The sequence below is a fragment of the Oryctolagus cuniculus genome, chromosome 1, assembly GCF_051225735.1.
Source record: "Oryctolagus cuniculus isolate XC-2025 breed Fujian yellow rabbit chromosome 1, ASM5122573v1, whole genome shotgun sequence".
Classification (NCBI taxonomy): Eukaryota; Metazoa; Chordata; class Mammalia; order Lagomorpha; family Leporidae; genus Oryctolagus; species Oryctolagus cuniculus.
Genome location: NC_142867.1, coordinates 63176700 through 63195746, shown reverse-complemented (window position 1 = coordinate 63195746; position 19047 = coordinate 63176700). Strand labels below are relative to the sequence as shown.

Below are 19047 nucleotides of genomic sequence, written 5' to 3'. Positions count from 1 at the left end.
ATAAACTGTTATATCAAAGATATGAAAGTAACTTTTGAAATATTAAAGGCTGTTTTAACCTGGCTTAATGAAATAATTACAGAACAGAGCAATAATTTTTATATTTTTAGACCTAATAATGTCAATTATGGAAATGCAATCCAATAACTTAAACTGGAAATAGGAGCTGGTACTGTGGTACAGCAGGTTAGGCCACTGTCTGTACCACTGGCATTCCATACAGGCACTGATTCAAGTCCTGGCTGTTCCACTTCCAATCCAGCTCCCTGCTAATGCACCAGGGAAAGCTATGGAAGATGGCCCAAGTGCTTGGGCCCATGCACCCACATGGGAGACCTGGATGAAACTCCTGGCTCCTGGTGTAGGCCTGCCCCAACCTGGGCCATTGCTGCCATTCAAGTAGTGAATTAGTGGATGGAAGATCGATCTCTCTCTCTTTCTCTGCCTCTCCCTCTTTCTCTGTAACTGATTTCAAATAAATAAATCTTTTAAAAAAAAATTCATAAGTGTTTGCTGCACAGTATTGGTAATAGTCAAGATTTAGAAATAGGCCGGCGCTGTGGCTCACTAGGCTAATCCTCCGCCTTGCGGCGCTGGCACACCGGGTTCTAGTTCCGGTCGGGGCGCCGGATTTTGTCCCGGTTGCCCCTCTTCCAGGCCAGCTCTCTGCTATGGCCCGGGAGTGCAGTGGAGGATAGCCCAAGTCCTTGGGCCCTGCACCTGCACAGGAGACCAGGAGAAGCACCTGGCTCCTGCCTTCGGATCAGCACGGTGCACCGGCCGCAGTGCGCCGGCCACGGCGGCCATTGGAGGGTGAACCAACGGCAAAAGGAAGACCTTTCTCTCTGTCTCTCTCTCTTACTGTCCACTCTGCCTGTCAAAAAAAAAAGATTTAGAAACAATTCCTGTGTCCTATATTAAAAATATTAACAGTTGTAAACATGAAATATCAACACACTGAGTTGAGTAGTTATTAAAAATTATGACAAGTTGTTTCAGTGTGGAAATATGAAGGTATATTCAATTTAATAAATGAAAATTCCAGTATAAAAAAATTACATACACTGCAGATACACAGAAAGGCAGACTATATTGAAGATGGTTCATAATGCATCTTTATACATTTATTGCTTACACTTAAGATTCATATTGGAATTCAGTATAAATCAAAATGAGGGACTGGCATTGTGGAACAAAGGGGTAAGCTGTCACCTGGGACGCTGGAATCACACATGAGCACCAGATCGAGGCCCAGCTGCTCCACTTCCTATATAGTTCCCTGCTAATGCACTTGGGAAAATAGCAGAAGATGGCCCAAGTTACTGGCCCCCTGCCATCCATGTGGGAAAACCTGATGGAGTTCCAGGCTCCTGGATTCAGCCTGGTCTAGCTGTGACCACTGTGGCCATTTGGGGAGTGAACTAGCAGATGGAAGATCTCTCTCTTTCAAACTCTGCCTTAAAAATCTTTAAAACAAAAAAATCAAAATGAAAAGAATCACCTAGTTAGTCTCATTTTCTCCAAAACGTATCAAAACATTTTTTAGTAGTGGAATTTAGGAAAGAGACATAAGACAAAAGACTACATTCATGATCTACAATTGCACAAAATAAAGAAAAAAAAAAAAAAAAACCTGCAATATATACCTTGATTGATGAAGAAACCTCTTTGCAAGATCCTTCCAAAAATACTCATCAAAAATTAAATGAAAATACTAATATATTAAGATAATCCTTATTAAAAGTGTTATCAATAAAACATTTTTAATATCCTCACAATGAAGGGAAAAAACATCAGCAATAATAAAAATCAGAATAAGCAGCTGTATCAATGAAAGCAGGATGAATTCACCTTAATCAAACAAAAATGGATGTGTCCACTGAATAATAGTAAATCTTTGTTATATTGACATTTAAGGATACATGCAAATTTACTTAAGATTTTGAAATCCAGTGGCACTGTCAACTTAAATAGCATGTAGTGTATCATCTGTTTTAACAAAGTTCCCAGGAGCCGTCACTGTGGCTCACTTGGCTGATCCTCTACCTGCGGAGCCGGCATAGCATATGGGCTTCTCTCTCTCTGCATCTACCTCTGCCCCTCTGTAACTCTGCCTTTCAAATAAAATAAATAAATCTTTAAAAAAACAAAGCAGCCAAAAGTTATCCAATTTATACTACTTCTGATTACCAACTAAAAATAAGAAAAGTAAAATGAAAATTTCATGCATAATGATAAAGTTGATTTTATAAGTTCAGAGAGATCAATTCAAATTTAAATTCACATCCTCTATCTCCTAAGACCTCATTAAAATTTATGACTTAAAAAATTAAAAGGTATGAATATAAACTCACAATGTCAAAGAATGGGAGGGTAGGAAGCAAACAGATGAGAAAGTACAACAAATTTCTAGGAAAAAGAAATAGATGGGGCCAGTGGTGTGGCTCAGTGGGTTAAGCCACAGCCTGCAGTGCTGCCATCCCATATGGGTTCTGGTTTCAGTGGCTCCTCTTCTTCCAACCCAGCTCTCTGCTAGTGTCCTGGGAAAACAGTGGAAGATGGCCCAAATACATGGGCCCCTGTACCCATGTGGGAGACCCGGAAGAAGCTCTTGGCTTCAGGTTGGCCCAGCACCAGCCGTTGTGGCCATTTGGGGAGTACATCAGCAAATGGAAGTTCTCTTTCTGTCTCGCCCTCTCTATAACTCTTTCAAATATATAAATAAATCTTTAAAAAAAAAAAAAAAAGGAAAAGAAATAGAATGGTGATAAAGCAGGCTAAGAGAACTCAAAGGGGAGAATTGTCAGATGAAGTTTATAAGCAAGAATTCCAGGAAGGTTAGGGAGTTAAAATCAGGTTTGGGGCAAGTGTTTGTCATGGTGGTTCAGTGGCCCACTGACAGGTCCACATTCCATACCAAAATACCTGGGTTTGATAACTGCCTGAACTTCTGGCTCTGGCTCTTGAGTACAGATTCCTGCCAATGTGCACAGTGGGAGGCAGTGGTGAAGGCTGAAGTAATTCAGTTCCTACCATCCTATAGGAGACCTGAATTGAGTTCCCAGCTCCTGGCTTCAGCTTTGGCCCAGCCCCAGCTGATAGGAGCTTTCTCTCTCTCTGATAAATAATGAATTTAAAAAAATGTTAAATGCCAGGTTTTATGAGGTGGGACCAAAAATAGGAGGTAGAAATTAATATAATGTCTATATAAAGAAAGCTTTCCACTGCAACCTTTCTCAAGACAGGCCAGAATATTAGAGGACAAGGAAAAGGACAAGGACAACAAGTGAAAGTACTGGCAACATCCCACAATTAAGAATCTAGCATTCTAACATTTAGAGAACCTGTGGAGGACCCACAGATAATAACTGGTTTCTAAACTAGTTAGCCTTCAATGACCCTATTGGTTAACAGTTCCAACCAACATAAATAAAGTTGCCGGTCAGATTTTTATTATTTTATTCTTAAATATAAATGGAAGAAATCAGCAGGCATTAGGTTAGGATCAAAACAAAAAGAATCCTAGAGATTTAAGGAACAGAACTCTAAACAAATTTCAATGCCAATGAACAAATTCAGAGTTTAAAGAAAAAATTAAGAACCAGATTTTAGAAAAAAGGAACAGAGAACAAGAATTCTTATAAATTAAAAATCAAAACCCAAAAGAATATTTAAAAAACAATCAAAAAACTCTTAGAAAGTAGAAATACAACTAACTGAAGACAACAGAAAGAAAGAGTTGAGACACAAAAGTTCTAAGCAAACACTGAAATTTCAGGACAAAGGGATAATCTTGAGGGCTTGTGAAGGTGGTGGCGGGGTCAGTTTACAGGAATCAAAAAGGCATCAGACCACCAACAATGATTAATGCAAAAGGAGATAGTCAATGTTCTGAGGGTAAATTATTTTTACTGCAGAATTTCTAAAGTTAAGTTATGAAGAATGAATGAAGATATTTAAGACCTTCAAGTATGTGGAGTTTGTCTCTCACATATACTTCATTTGACGATACATTCCAGATTGAGCAAATAAAGAGAAAAACCCTATTACCAAGAACACAGGAGTTCTCACTTCAAGTAGATGTGAGGGGAATATCCTGGAGTAACGCTGAAGGCCTAGAGAATAACCAGCGTTTTTGCTGCTGCAGGAGGACACAGGGAACACAGAATGAGGTATCTGAGGTGAATGAAACATTTTGATGCCATCCCCTTAAGAACTTGGAAGGAGGGGCTGGCACTGTGGCAAAGTGGGTAAAGCCAATGGTTCCAGTCCTGGCTGTTCCACTTTGGATCCAGCTCTCTGCTAATGGCCTGAGAAAGCAGTACAACATGACCCAACTCCTTGGGCCCTGCACCCACATGGGAGACCCAACAGTAGCTCCTGGCTTTGGATCAGTGCAGCTCTGGCCATTGCAGCCATCTAGGGAGTGAACCAGCCGATGGAAGACCTCTCTCTCTCTCTCTCTCTCTCTCTCTCTGCCTTTCAAATAAATAAATAAATCTTAAAAAAAAAAAAAAAAAAGAACTTGGAAGGTAAAGACGGTAGTAAGGCTGGCAACGCAAGAGGAGAAGAGAATCAGAATTCCAGGGAAATTCAGCTTCTTGCTATGCATTCTAGGAGGCAGCAGGGATGGCTGAAGTGCTTGGGCCCCTGCAACCCATGTGAGAGGTCTGGATGCAGCTCTAGGCTTCTCACTTCAGCCTTGCCCATAGAGGGCTATTGTGATTATTTGGATAGTGAACACAAGATGGAAGATTTCTCTCTCTGTAGCTCTTTCAAGATTAAAACAAAGTAAACATTAAAAAATAAATAAATAAATAATTCTAGAGGGAAAAATTTGTATGAGATAGGTATACATGGCTGGAAAACAATGATTTCATAAATTATAATAAAATGCTGGGTTCACTGGAACATTTATTTTTTAACGAAAGAATAGAAAGAAGTAGGGGCTGGTGTTGTGGTGCAGTGGGTTAACCTACTGCCCTGGCCTGAAGCACTGGCATCCCATATGGGCGCCGGATCTAATCCTGGCTGCTCCTCTTCCTGTCCAGCTCTCTGCTATGGCCTGGGAAAGCAGTAGAAGATGGCCCATGTGCTTAGGCCCCTGCACCCACGTGGGAGACTGGGAAGAAGCTCCTGGCTCCGGATTGGCACAGCTCCAGCTGTTGCGGCCATCTGGGGAGTGAACCACCAGATGGAAGACCTCTCTTCCCCTCTCTCTGTGTAACTCTGACTTTCAGATAAATACATAAATCTTAAAAAAAAAAAAAGAACAGAAAGAAGTAAATAGTTTTAGGACAGAATATGTTATCAGTCTTATCAATATAGGAAAGACAGGAATAAAAATGAGGGAAATAGCAGAGAAGGGAACTATTATCCTCATTTTATAGAAGAATCAAGAACACCATGTGAGGAAGAATCACCTTGTCGGCAGGATATATAAGTACATAGTTTAAATATACAAAGTTTCCTCAAAACACAGCACATCTATCACAATAGTACAAAAGACAAATTTAGTGGTACGAACACTAACTTCCATCTTTCATTCTATCTAAAGAGAGGTTACTCCATTTATGCCAAGTGACATCAGTTTTTCATCTCCAGTGGAACATACTTTTCTTTGAAGATATTTAAAGGTTAATTGATGGAACTAGGACATAAGCCTCAGTCATCAGCCAAGCTTCCTCATTGTCCAAAAGAGATAAACACTGGAATGTACTCCTTTGCCCTTGAATCTCAATTGGGTCCCACACCCTACTGCCTTCAAACCCCACTCCACCTGAAAGACTAGTTCTAGGAATTCCCCTCTGCCTGCTGCTCCATACCTCCAACCCCATCCCTAGCCTTCCTAAAATATAAAAAGGCCTGGCTCCTGGGGGTCAGGGCCTTCTGCCACCTGTTCCTTCATGTGCATGCTGGTAGTTGGTCATCAACCTCTACGAATTTATTTTCTCTGAATAAATTCGGTCTGGATGTAAATTCATACACTGCCTCTCTATTCTGCGCTTCTTTTCCAACATTTTGGTGCCCCATGTGGAGAGGCAGCAATCCACAACTCTTTTCCTAACATTAATGTTCTTATGTTATAATAAATAAAGATGGTAGACAGATAATGCAAAAATTGGTAAAGAGTAGTCAAATGAATGAAGTATGAAAAACACTTTAACAGGTAAAACTGAACTGAAAAACAGTCACACTCCAAGAAGCAAATAAAAGAAGAAGTGAGCTAAATTCTCAACTACTGTAATAAGTTAAATTTACTTAGACTTCAAGCAAAACACAGCAATATATGCACACCATTTAGCAATATTAAGTTAAATGTATATCAGATGAATTAAAAACAATAACAAAAGTGGTTTCTTTGAGGGAGGAGGCCTAGGAGTAGAGAAGTAGGGATGACCAGGACCTGGGCCCTTCTGACTATGTGATTGTTTTGATGAAGTGCAGGGATGTATTGCTTTGGTATGGGATGGAGTAGGGTCGAAAATCAAGTTAGGGGGCCAGGGAGGTGGCATAGCAGGTAAAGGTGCTGCCTACAGTGGCCAGCATCCCATATGAGCCACGCTTCAAGTCCAGGTTGCTCCACTTCCAATCCAGCTCTCTGCTATGGCCTGGGAAAGCAGTACAAGACAGCCCAAGTCCTTGGGCCCCTGTACTCGCGTGGGAGACCTGGAAGAAGCTCCTAGCTCTTGGCTTCAGACCGGCACACCTCCAGCCATTGTGGCCATTTGGGAAGTAAACCAGCAGATGGAAGACCTCTCTCTGTCTCTGCCTCTCTGTAACTCTGCCTTTCAAATAAATAAATCTTTAAAAAAAAAATCAAGTTAGCAGGTTAAGTACTAGCAAGACATAAACTGAGTAAAGCCTTCTAAAGTGACTGACACTTACCTACTGGGGCCTGGGGGGCTCCAAAGCCCAAAGTGGCTGTCGTGGTATTAAATCCAGGGGCCCCAAAGCCTCCTGTACCAAGAGGCCCTCCGATCTTAGGTTGGTTGTTTCCAAACAAAGATGCCTGTCCAGCACCAAGAGCTATGGAGACAAGAGGAAAAGAAAAAAGTGCCACAGAAGATCCTTTGAATGTTGTGCCAGAGGTCAGTATTTAAAATATAATACATTCGGAAACTTCACAAAGACCAGTCATTTCAACAAAAGAGCTAATATGATAAATGCTAACTATGTGCCAGGCAGTAGGCTCTGTACATCATATACATCATAGGTAAATCTCTGTTCTTGAGTTTTCTCTACTATAATATGAGATACTACATGGCCCAGATAATTATCCCAAGATTAGAATGAATAAACATGCAAAGCATTTAGAAGAGATCTGGTACATATGAAACATTCATTAAATTTTAGCTACTCTGCCCAAAATAGAAATTATTTATTCCCACTTTACAGATGAGAAAACTGAGGGTTTAATAATTGGCTCAATGTCACAAATACTGTAAATAGCAGAAATGATGCTCAAACCTAGTACGTCTGACAATACAATCAAGGCTCTTAGTACAGAAAAGATTTTCAAAGAATTAAAAAATAAAATAATTCTCCAAAAATTTCAATATTTGCAAACCAAAAAAACTCAACTGGCTCACAATGTTGTTCAACTGACATGACTGACACATATACAGGCTAAACCACAGAAAATGAAACCCAGTAAGTCTTTGAATAGCAGAAAGCAATACTTTGAACCATACTATCTCATAAAAACTGCTTTAGCTAGAAAAACTTTTTGGAAAAAGCTAAATGTCTTGTGATAAGGTTATTAAACAGAGTCAAGTGTCAAGATGAATCTGGATATCTAGAATGAGAACTCTTTTTCATTGGGGAAAACTACTGCAAAAGTTTGTACTCTTTTAAAATCTAATGAGTCCTGCTCATGGACCTTGTACTTAGTAGTGATCTTCAAAGTATAAAATGAGTAAAATAGAATAGAGAAAAGTTATTGGTATTAAAAGAAAAACAACACAATATTTCCACCCCTCAACTTACTCCTCAAAAATTACTGGCAACTGGGGGCCAGTGCCATAGCACAGTAGGTTAATCCTCTGCCTGTAGCACCTGCATCCCATATGGATGCCAGTTCTAGTCCAAGCTGGTCTTCTTCCAATCCATCTCTTTGCTACCGCCTGGGAAAGCAACAGAAGATGGCCCAAGTGCTTGGGACCCTGTACCCACGTGGGAGGCCCGGAAGAGGCTCCTGGCTTTGGATCAGCGCAGCTCAAGCTGTTGCGGCCATTTGGGGAGTGAACCAATGGAAGGAAGACCTTTCTTTCTGTCCCTCTCTCTCACTGTCTGTTAACTCTACCTCTCAAATAAATAAATAAAATTACTAGCAACTTAATAGATTTGAAGTACCTTTAACATACCAACTGCATCTTGATGAGAGTTTGAGCTTACAAAGAAAATTCAAAGATATTTAAATACCAAAAATATCATACAGCAACTTGAGATGACAATAAAAAAAAGAATAAGACATTTATACCTAAAAAATTCACATAATATAAATCAGTAAAGATGACTACTAAATGGACAAATTACATTCCCTTACCATCTAATCTCAATTAAAGACAACATTTACCAATCGAACTTTTACCTTAAAAAGCTTAGCTTTGGGGCCAGTGCTGTGACGTAATGGGTAAAGCCTCCACATATGGTGCTAGCATGTCACATGAGCACCAGTTCAAGAACTGGCTGCTCTAGCTCCCTACTAATGCAGCTGCGCAAGCAGCAGAAGATGGCTCCCAAGTCCTTGGGCCCCTGCACAGACATGGAAAACCAGCAACATTCTTGGTTCCTGGCTTTGGACCAGCTCAGGTCTGGCCATTGGAACCATTTGGAGAATGAACCAGCAGATGGAAGATCTCATTCTGTCTCTCCTTTTCTCTCTCTGTAACTCTGCCTTTCAAATAAATAAGTAAATGGGGGTTGGGGGGGAGCTCAGCTTTGGGAACGGCATTGTGATGCAGAGGGTTAAGCCACTGGCTGCAACATTAGCATCCCATATGGGTGCTGGTTCAAGTTCCAGCTGCTCTACTTCCAACTCAGCTCACTACAAACATGCCTGATAAAGCAGTAAAGGATGGCCCAACTACTTGGGCCCCTTCCATCCGCAAGAGAGATCTGTACAGAGTTCCAGGATCCTGGTTTCTGCCTGGCACAGCCCTACCACTTGTGGTCATTTGGGGAATGAACCAGTGGATGGAAGATTCCTGTCTTCTCCTCTTTCTTTTAAAAATAAGTTCATCTTTAATAAGACTTCTTTTTAAAGTCTCAAACAGTAACTAGTACAAGCTTCAAGAAATATTAAAATTATATTACTCTCTCAAAGGAAATAGTTTACACATGAATTTTAGAACCCCCCCCCCCCCCCCAGTTTAACATTTCCTCATCCTCCATAGACTTAGATGAAACTTGATTATGTAAGATGGATAAAAATGTTCTGGATAGCTTTTTCCATATACTTTTGTAGTATCCCTGAATGAAGGCCCATGAAAAGTCTAAAAACCATTATATTTCAATAACCCAAAGAAAAATAAAAGGGCACTATGAGGTTCAGATACTCTAGAAACGCAATGTCACAAAATGACCTGAAGGTAGGCTTGCAATGGAAAAATATGCATTTTAACCAAATTTGCCTTATTTTATGCAGATAGCTTTTTATGCTTAATGAAGAAACGTAAGTTGACAGGTATTCCTCACGCTATGTTTTATGTGATTTAAGAGTATGGTTATCTGTCAATGTATGACTTATCATTACCTGGGAGAGTCACAAGGAAGGTATGGAGTTAGGGTGGGGTGAAGAGGAAACAAAATGGTTCTTGGGCCTGGGACTCCAAGAGACTTAGGAAAAAGAGATCTATAACAAATGTTGTAATTCAATTTTACCTATAGTATCGTATCTACTAGCTTCAGACAGATTTTTCTGAGTATCTTAATATAACAATCAACCTTATTAGCTGAACCCTTCACAGTAAAATTTATAAAATAATACTTCTTGATATTATGAATAACTACCAAAAAAATGGTACACAGTGTTAACAAAAGTATCAATTGTAGAGTAAGAAACTGATTATGTAGATGCTCTTATTTTTCCTGCCTCTGAACACACGGGGGAAAAGAACACACCAAGGGTAAATGCTAAATCTTTTATACTGGGGTCAGCTTTGTGGCACAGAGGTAAAGCTGCCATCTGTGATGCCAGTGTCCTAGCTGCTCTCCTTAGGATCCAGCTCCTGGTTAATGGCCTGGAAAAGCTGCAGAAGACATTCCAAGTGTTTGGGGTTCTGCTACCAACATGGAAAACCTATATGAAGCTCCAGGTTTCAGCCTGGCCACGTCCTGGCTGTTGTGGCTATCTGAGAATGAAGCAGCAGATAGAATGTCAATCTTTCTCTCTTTGTCTCACCCTTTCTCTGTAACATTTTTTTATTATTTGACAGGCAGTTAGTGATAGAGACAGAGAGAAAGGTCTTCCTTTGCCGTTGGTTCACCCCCCAAATGGCTGCTAAGGCTGGCGCTGTGCCGATCCGAAGCCAGGAGCCAGGTGCTTCCTCCTGGTCTCCCATGCTGGTGCAGGGCCCAAGCACTTGGGCCATCCTCCACTGCCTTCTCAGGCCACGGCAGAAAGCTGGAATGGAAGAGGAGCAACCAGGACAGAATCCGGCGCCCCGACCGGGACTAGAACCTGGGGTGCCTGTGCTGCAGGAGGAGGATTAGCCAAGTGAGCTGCGGCACCAGCCTGTAACTCTCACTTTCAAATTAAATAAATCTTTTAAAAAAATTTATAGTAGGATTGGTCACCTAAATCTAAGCACAGAAAAAATTTTATGTACTTGTATATTCAATATTTGCACTTAAGCTGATTATCTACAAAGTACCCAAAGGCAATGTTACAAGAAAATTTATTTCTGCTGAGGCATGAATCTGAATCTCTATCAATCACTCAAAACAAGAGCCTACAGAGGAATACCAATTTAGCTGATACCCCCAAAAAGTGCAGCTCGAAGCTACAGAGCCAGGTTTATTTGTGATAAAATGAAATGCAGAGTTCATGAATATGAGTGCTTCCATGAAGTCTCAGTGCATATTCCTCTCAAAGACAAAGGCTACTTTAACAGATGTATCAAGCAAGGAATTTAAACACCAAGTTCTGGTAATTCTCACAATTCTCAGTGCCTCACCTGATCTATTGTTGGTAAGGTTGGGGGTGTAGAATCCTTTACTGATAGTACTGTCTTTTTGCTTATATGGCCAAAAATAAATAAAGAATATGTAAATATGTAATAGCAACAAAAGCATGATCATAGTCTGTCAGGGAATACTTGATAAAGAAAACTAATATATTAAAATGAAATACTGAGTCATTACATTATTGCGGAATTAGATTCAACAGCATCAGAAAAAGACTTCTTATGTAAAACCATTTTATGGTTTTACACTACAGAAAATATTGCTACTTAGAATTTCTAAGATTTAGGAGTCAAAGAAAAAAAATAACTCTGACCACACAGAAATGAAACTTCCAAAAGAAAGATAATACCATGGGGCTGCTGCTGTGGCATAGCAGGTAAAGCCACCACCTGCAGTGCCAGTATCCCATGTGGGCGCTGGTTTGAGTCTCAGCTGCTCCACTTCAGATTCAGCTCTCTGCTATAGCCTGGGAAAGCAGCAGAAGTTGGCCTAAGTCCTTGGGCACCTGTACCGGTCTGGGAAGACCCGGAAGAAGCTCCTGGCTACTGGCTTTGGATTGGAGAAGCTCCGGTCATTGTGGCCAACTGGGGAGTGAAGCAGTAGACTGAAGACCTCTCTCTCTCTGCTTCTCCTTCTCTCTGTGTAACTCTTTCAAATAAATAAATAAACCTTATAAAAAAAAAAAAAAAAAAAAAAAAAAGCTAACACTTGGGGCCGGCACGGAGGTGTAGCACGTTAAGCTGCCATCTGTGACACAGGTATCCCATATGGGCGCCAGTTCAAGTCCTGGCTGCTCCACTTCCTTTTTTATTTTTTCCCTAAAGATTTATCTTGATTTATTTGAAAGAGTTACAGAGAGAGGTTGAAACAAAGAAGTCTTGCATGCACTGGTTCACCCCCAAAATGGCTGCAACGTCCAGAGCTGTGCCGATCCGAAGTGTGGAGACAGGAGCTTCTTTCGGGTCTCCCACATGGCTGCAGGGGTCCAACGACATGGGCCAACTTCTACTGCTTTCCCAGGCCATATCAGAGAGCTGGATTGGAAGTAGAGCAGCTGGGACTCGAACTGGCACCCATATGGGATGCTGGCACTTCAGGCTGGGGCTTTACCATGCTGCAACATAGCACCAGCCCCTGCTCCATTTCTGACCCAACTCCCTGCTAATGCACCCGAGAAAGTAGTGGAGGATCATCAATTACTTGGGCCCCTGCCAACTATGTGGAAGACTGAGCAGGAGTTCCAGGCTCCAGGTTTAGGTCTGACCCAGCCAGCTGTTGAGGCCATTTGGGGAGTGAATCAGTGATGGAATATCTGTCCCCCTCTACCCACCTGTAATTATGCCACTCAAATAAATAAATAAATTTTAAAAATAAAACAGAAAAAGCCTTTAAGAACTATAGCAGCTCACCAACTTAGGACAATTTAAAATATATATTTTTGACATCATGATGATAAAAAAGCAACAGGCATTTAGTAGAAACCAAACTTTTGTGTTTTGATCATTTCCTAAGCTACTGATATAAAAGCTCAGTACTTGCTTGTGATGACCAACTGTAGGCTAACATAAATGTTCGGAATATGTTTAAGATAGGCTGCAGAGGCCGGCACCGCGGCTCACTAGGCTAATCCTCCGCCTAGCGGCGCCGGCACACCGGGTTCTAGTCCCGGTCAGGGCGCCGGATTCTGTCCCGGTTGCCCCTCTTCCAGGCCAGCCCTCTGCTGTGGCCAGGGAGTGCAGTGGAGGATGGCCCAGGTGCTTGGGCCCTGCACCCCAGGGGAGACCAGGAAAAGCACCTGGCTCCTGGCTCCTGCCATCGGATGAGCGCGGTGCGCCGGCCGCAGCGCGCCGGCCGCGGCGGCCATTGGAGGGTGAACCAACGGCAAAAGGAAGACCTTTCTCTCTGTCTCTCTCTCTCACTGTCCACTCTGCCTGTCAAAAAAAAAAAAAAAAAAAAAAAAAAAGATAGGCTGCAGAAGGTCAGGTGTATTCAATGTTTTTTGACTTAAGATGGGCTTATTGGGACATAACTTTATGATTTTTTTTCCAAAGATACATGAATTTGAGAGAGTTTCAGACAGAGGGACAGACAGACAGGTCTTCCATCTACTCTTTCACTCCCAAAAAGGCCACAACGGCCAGAGCTGAGCAAATCCAAAACCAGGAACCAGGAGCTTCTTCTAGGTTTCCCACGCAGGTACAGGAGCTCAAGCACTTGGGCCATCTTCCACTTAATTCCTAGGCCATACCAGAGAGCTGGATTGGAAGAGTTGTAGCTGGGACGTGAACCAGCGCCCATATGGGATACCCATGCCGCAGGCAGAGGCTTAGACCACTATGCACAGCACTGACCAAAGGACTTAATTTTATTGCAAGTTCAGAGGCATCTATGTCTATAGTAAACATCAGCGTAGTATCTTTTTTTTTATTATTATTATTTGACAGGTAGAGTTATAGACAGTGACAGAGAGACAGAGAGAAAGGTCTTCCTTCCATTGGTTCACACCCCAGTGGCCGCTACGGCTAGCGCTGCACCAATCCGAAGCCAGGAGCTGGGTACTTCCTCTCAGTCTCACATGCGAGTACAGGAATCCAAGCACTTGGACCATCCTCCGCTGCCCTCCCGGGCCACAGCAGAAAGCTGGACTGGAAGAGGAGCAAGCGGGACTAGAACCCAGGGTGCCGACGCTGCAGGTGGAGGACTAGCCAAGTTAGCCATGGTGCCAGCCCTTTAGCGTAGTATCTTACCCAAGCCTGGGATGTATATTCATAAACTACCTAGAATCAAAGCTACCCTTAAAAAAGTCCTCTTTGCAACGTTGTGGCGCAGCAGGATGAGCCACCGCATGCACTGCTAGCGTCCCTTATGGGTGCCAGTTTGAGTCCCAGCTGTTTTACTTCCAGTCTATCTTCCTGCTATTGGTCCTGGGAAGGCAGAAGGTGGCCGAGTGCTTGGGCCCCTGCAATCACATGACCTGGATGAAGCTCCTAGCTCATTACTTCAGCCTAGCTCAGCCTTGGCCATCGTGGTCATTTAGGGAGAGAACCAGCAAATGAAAGATTTTTCTTTCTTCTTCTAGCTCTTTCTCTAACTCTGCTTTTTAAATAAATAAAATAAATCTTCAAAACAAAAGGCTCTCTTTAATTTGCCCATATAAAAGCTATTTTTTTCCACTAAGATTTGAAGAGAGTATTATTTTATGGGTCCTTCTTATGTTAAGGGATCACAGTGACAAAAAAAAAATCAAAGCTTGTCCATATTTACTTCTCGCTGAATATGTGTTAACATTTGGTTAAGGTAAAAAAAATTCAAAATGAACCTCTACCATACAGCCAAATAACACAATAGCCACCATATGTAAAGAAACCTGAAAAATAAATCAAGAAAGAAACAATTAGCAATAATTATGCATAGAGAACTGAAAGATCCAAATGGCCAAAAAGCAGGCCAGAAATCAGTGAGGTATGAACTGGAAAACAGCGATTTCCACTACCGCATATGCAAAAATGCAAAAGTCCAAGATTATGGAAAAAAGTATGGAAAAATGGGCCTTTATATACAATGTGAGCAATAATGCAAAATGATATTCCTCTCAGAAGGCAAATTAAGAAGATCAACCAAGCCAGCGCCGCGGCTCAATAGGCTAATCCTCCACCCAGCGGCGCCGGCACACCGGGTTCTAGTCCCGGTCGGGGCGCCGGATTCTGTCCCGGTTGCCCCTCTTCCAGGCCAGCCCTCTGCTGTGGCCAGGGAGTGCAGTGGAGGATGACCCAGGTGCTTGGGCCCTGCACCCCATGGGAGACCAGGAAAAGCACCTGGCTCCTGGCTCCTGCCATTGGATCAGCGCGGTGCGCCGGCTGCAGAGCGCCGGCCGTGGCGGCCATTGGAGGGTGAACCAACGGCAAAGGAAGACCTTTCTCTCTGTCTCTCTCTCTCACTGTCCACTCTGCCTGTCCAAAAAAAAAAAAAGATCAACCAAAACTCAAAATATACATATTTGCCAGAATAACTTCAACTGAACAAGCAAAGTTATGTTACAAGGATTTTCATTGAGGACTTTGCTAGTACTGTCAAGTACCTCAAATGTCAATCAATAAAGGTGAACTTTAGCAATAATTATGCATAGAGATTATGCATTATGGTGCATGTAAATTACACATATATATGTATATACATAACACTAAACAATTAAAGTTAAAATGAGAAAGATCTATGGGTACTAACCAAAAAAACAGGTATGCTGATAACGTCTAATAAAAAACAAGTCATAGAATACTATTTAAGACAGTTGTCTCTAAACATTTTTGAAACATGATATGAAATACACTGAGACCCATAATATATACAATATACATATAACTATAACAAAAGTTTCATAAAAGATTGTCAGCCATTCAAGTTACAATGACTTTTAATTTTAGTTCATTTTCTTTAAAGGCTGGCTGCAGTCCATTACATTAATATTACAATCAACTAATAAACCTAGCTTTTGACTTAAAAATTACTAATGTAGGGCATGTCATGTTCCATTTAAGAACATAATCAACATATATGGGTGCCTATTCACAACTCTTTCCCAGATGCTCCTCTTCTGATCCAGCTCTCTGCTATGGCCTGGGAAAGCAGTAGAAGATGGCCCAAGTGCCTCGGCCCCTGCACCCGTGTGGGACACCAAGAAGAAGCTCCTGGCTCCTGGCTTCACATTAGCTAAGCTCTGGCTGTGTGGTGTCCATTTGTGGAGTGAGTAAGCAGATGGAAGACCTCTCTACCTCTCCTTTTCTCTCTGTCTGTAACTCTGCCTCTCAAATAAATTAAGTAAATCTTAAAAAACAAGAACATAGGCTGGCGCCACGGCTCACTAGGCTAACCCTCCACCTGCGGCGCTGGCACCCCTGGTTCTAGTCCCAGTTGGGGCACCGGATTCTGTCCTGGTTGCTCCTCTTCCAGTCCAGCTCTCTGCTGTGGCCCGGGGAAGGCAGTGGAGGATGGCCCAAGTGCTTGGGCTCCTGCACCAGCATGGGAGACCAGGAGGAAGCACCTGGCTCCTGGCTTCGGATTGGCGCAGCGTGACAGCCGTAGCAGCCATTTGGGGGGTGAACCACTGGTAGGAAGACCTTTCTCTGTCTCTCTCTCTCACTGTCTAACTCTGCCTGTCCAAAAAAAGAACAACAACAACAACAAAAAAAACCATAATAAAAACCCTATATAGGCTGGTGCCGTGGCTCAATAGGCTAATCCTCCGCCTTGCGGCGCCGGCACACTGGGTTCTAGTCCCGGTCGGGGCTCTGGATTCTGTCCCGGTTGCCCCTCTTCCAGGCCAGCTCTCTGCTGTGGCCAGGGAGTGCAGTGGAGGATGACCCAAGTGCTTGGGCCCTGCACCCCATGGGAGACCAGGAGAAACACCTGGCTCCTGGCTCCTGCCATCGGATCAGCGCGGTGTGCCGGCTGCAGCACGCTGGCCGCAGCGCGCCAGCCGCAGCGGCCATTGGAGGGTGAACGAATGGCAAAGGAAGACCTTTCTCTCTGTCTCTCTCTCTCACTGTCCACTCTGCCTGTTAAAAAAAAAACAAAAACAAAAACAAAAACAAAAACAAAAAAACCCTATATATAAAACACTTATGTACAAATGTGTTTGTTGTGGAAGCATGTTTTAAAAATGTATAAAAAAGGGTCTCACAATGCATATGCCAAGCTTTTAACAGCTGTTATACCACAGCTGAAACACATGGATTCTTTTTTTTTTTAAGGCAGAGTGGACAGTGAGAGAGACAGAGAGAAAGGTCTTCCTTTGCTGTTGGTTCATCCCCCAATGGCCGCCGCTTCCGGCGTGCTGCAGCCAGTTCACTGTGCTGATCCAAAGCCAGGAGCCAGATGCTTCTCTTGGTCTCCCATGTGGGCAAAGTTAGTGATAGATACATAGAGAAAGGTCCTCCCTCCGCTGGCCCACCCTCCAAACGGCCGCCACGGCCAGCGCTGCGCTGATCCGAAGCCAGGAGCCAGGTGCCTCCCCTTCCCCCCTCTCATGCAGGTGTAGGGCCCAAGCACCCAGGCCATCCTCCACTGCACTCCCTGGCCACAGCAGAAAGCCGGACTGGAAGACCAGCAGCTGGGACATAACTGGCGCCCCAAACAGAACTAGAACATGGGGTGCCAGCACCACAGGCGGAGGATTAGCCTAGTGAGCCGCGGCGCCGGCCTTGTATCTTTCACTTTAAAAAGAAAATGATGGGAAAGAGTTCATAGAAAAAAACTTAAATTGGGGCCAGCGCTGTGGCTTATTGGGTAAATCATTGCCTACAATGACGGCATCCCATATGGGTACCGGTTCAAGTCCCAGCTGCTTCACTTCTGAGCCAGCTCTCTGGCCTGGGAAAGCAGTGGAAGACAGCTCAAGCCCTTGGGCCCCTGAACCAACGTGGGAGACCCGGAAGAAGCTCCTGGCCTCTAGCTTTGGATCGGCACAGCTCCAACAGTTGCAACCAATTGGGGAGTGAACCAGCGGATGGAAGATCTCTCTCTCTCTGCCTTTCCTTCTCTGTGTAAAATCTGATTTTCAAATAAATAAATAAATTTTTATAAAAAAATGAGTCTATTAAGATGTGAAGAGAATGATCAGATCATAAGAACAAAGGTAACACAACTGGACAGTGGAAGCAGAGATCATATAAATATTTTACAGCCAAATGACTACACTCATGGTCATATGTATTGTGTAAAACAGTCAAGCTGTATGTTTTAACAACTCTTTTAACTATATATGTTGAAACACTTGTACAACTGTTTAAAACGGCTAGGCAGGTAGAAGGGTCAGGATCTTCAAAGGCACTGAAAAATAATATTCACAGTGGGAATAAGGGGAAAAGTATGACATCTCAGTTTAAAGAATTAAAAGGTATATACAGAGTTGGCAAAATTTCACAGTATTTAATATATTCAGCACATATTCCTTATTGCTCTGCCTTAATACTAAGGTTTAATAATAAATATTTAAGGGGCCCGGTGTTGTGGCACAGTGGGTTAAAGCCCTGGCCTGAAGTGCCAGCATCCCATATGGGTGCCGGTTCTAGTCCCTGCTGCTCCTCTTCCAATCCAGCTCTCTTCTATAGCCTACAAAAGCAGTAGAAGATGGCTCAAGTACCTGGGCCCCTGCCACCAAGTGAGAGACCCAGAGGACGCTCCTGGCTTCTCGCTTCAGATTGGCCTAGCTCCGGCCACTGAGGCCATCTGGGGAGTGAACCAGCGGATGGAAGACTTCTCTCTCTGTCTCTACCTCTCTCTGTAACTCTGTCTTTCAAATAAATAAAATAAACCTGGGGACAGCACTGAGGCGCTAAGGGTTAAAGCCCTGGCCTGAGGTGCCGGCATCCCATATGGGCGCCAGTTCTAGTTCCAGCTGCTCTTCTTCCAATCCAGCTCTCTGTTATGGCCTGGGAAAGCAGTAGAAGTTGGCCCAAGTCCTTGGGCCCCTGCACCCCCATGGGAGACCTGGAAGAAGCTCCTGGCTCCTGCTCGGCACAGCTCTGGCCATTGCGGACAACTGGGAGTGAACCAGCGGATGGAAGACCTCTCTGTCTCTACCTCTCTCTGTAACTCTTTCTTTCAAATAAATAAAATAAATCTTAAAATAATAATTAAATAAATCTTTTTTTAAAGTAAACATTTCAAAGTCTCAAATCCCTATTTAAAAAAAAAAAAAACACGGGCAAACTAAAAGTTAATGTCATCAGATGATCAGTTCTCAAAGTAAATACTAAAAATCAGATAGACCACAACTACAGAAGAAAAAAATTTTGTGGAAAAGTTAATCTTTCTACAAAAAATTCAATATTTTATTGAACTTTAAGATCAGTTAAAGTA

At 42.8% G+C, this 19047-nt stretch overlaps 1 protein-coding gene across 38 annotated transcripts in view; it reads right to left on the bottom strand.

The window, feature by feature from the left end:
• Positions 1-19047, bottom strand: part of NUP98 (nucleoporin 98 and 96 precursor) — a 132089-nt gene that overhangs the window by 67528 nt on the left and 45514 nt on the right. For 27 of the 38 annotated variants that reach the window (XM_008264839.5, XM_002708536.6, XM_051822866.3 and 24 more), the window contains one exon: positions 6889-7029. The exons of the other annotated variants lie outside the window; for them this stretch is intronic. In XM_008264839.5, the coding sequence (XP_008263061.1) occupies positions 6889-7029 (141 nt within the window). The remainder of the gene's footprint in view (positions 1-6888; positions 7030-19047) is intronic. 38 annotated transcript variants of the gene reach the window in all.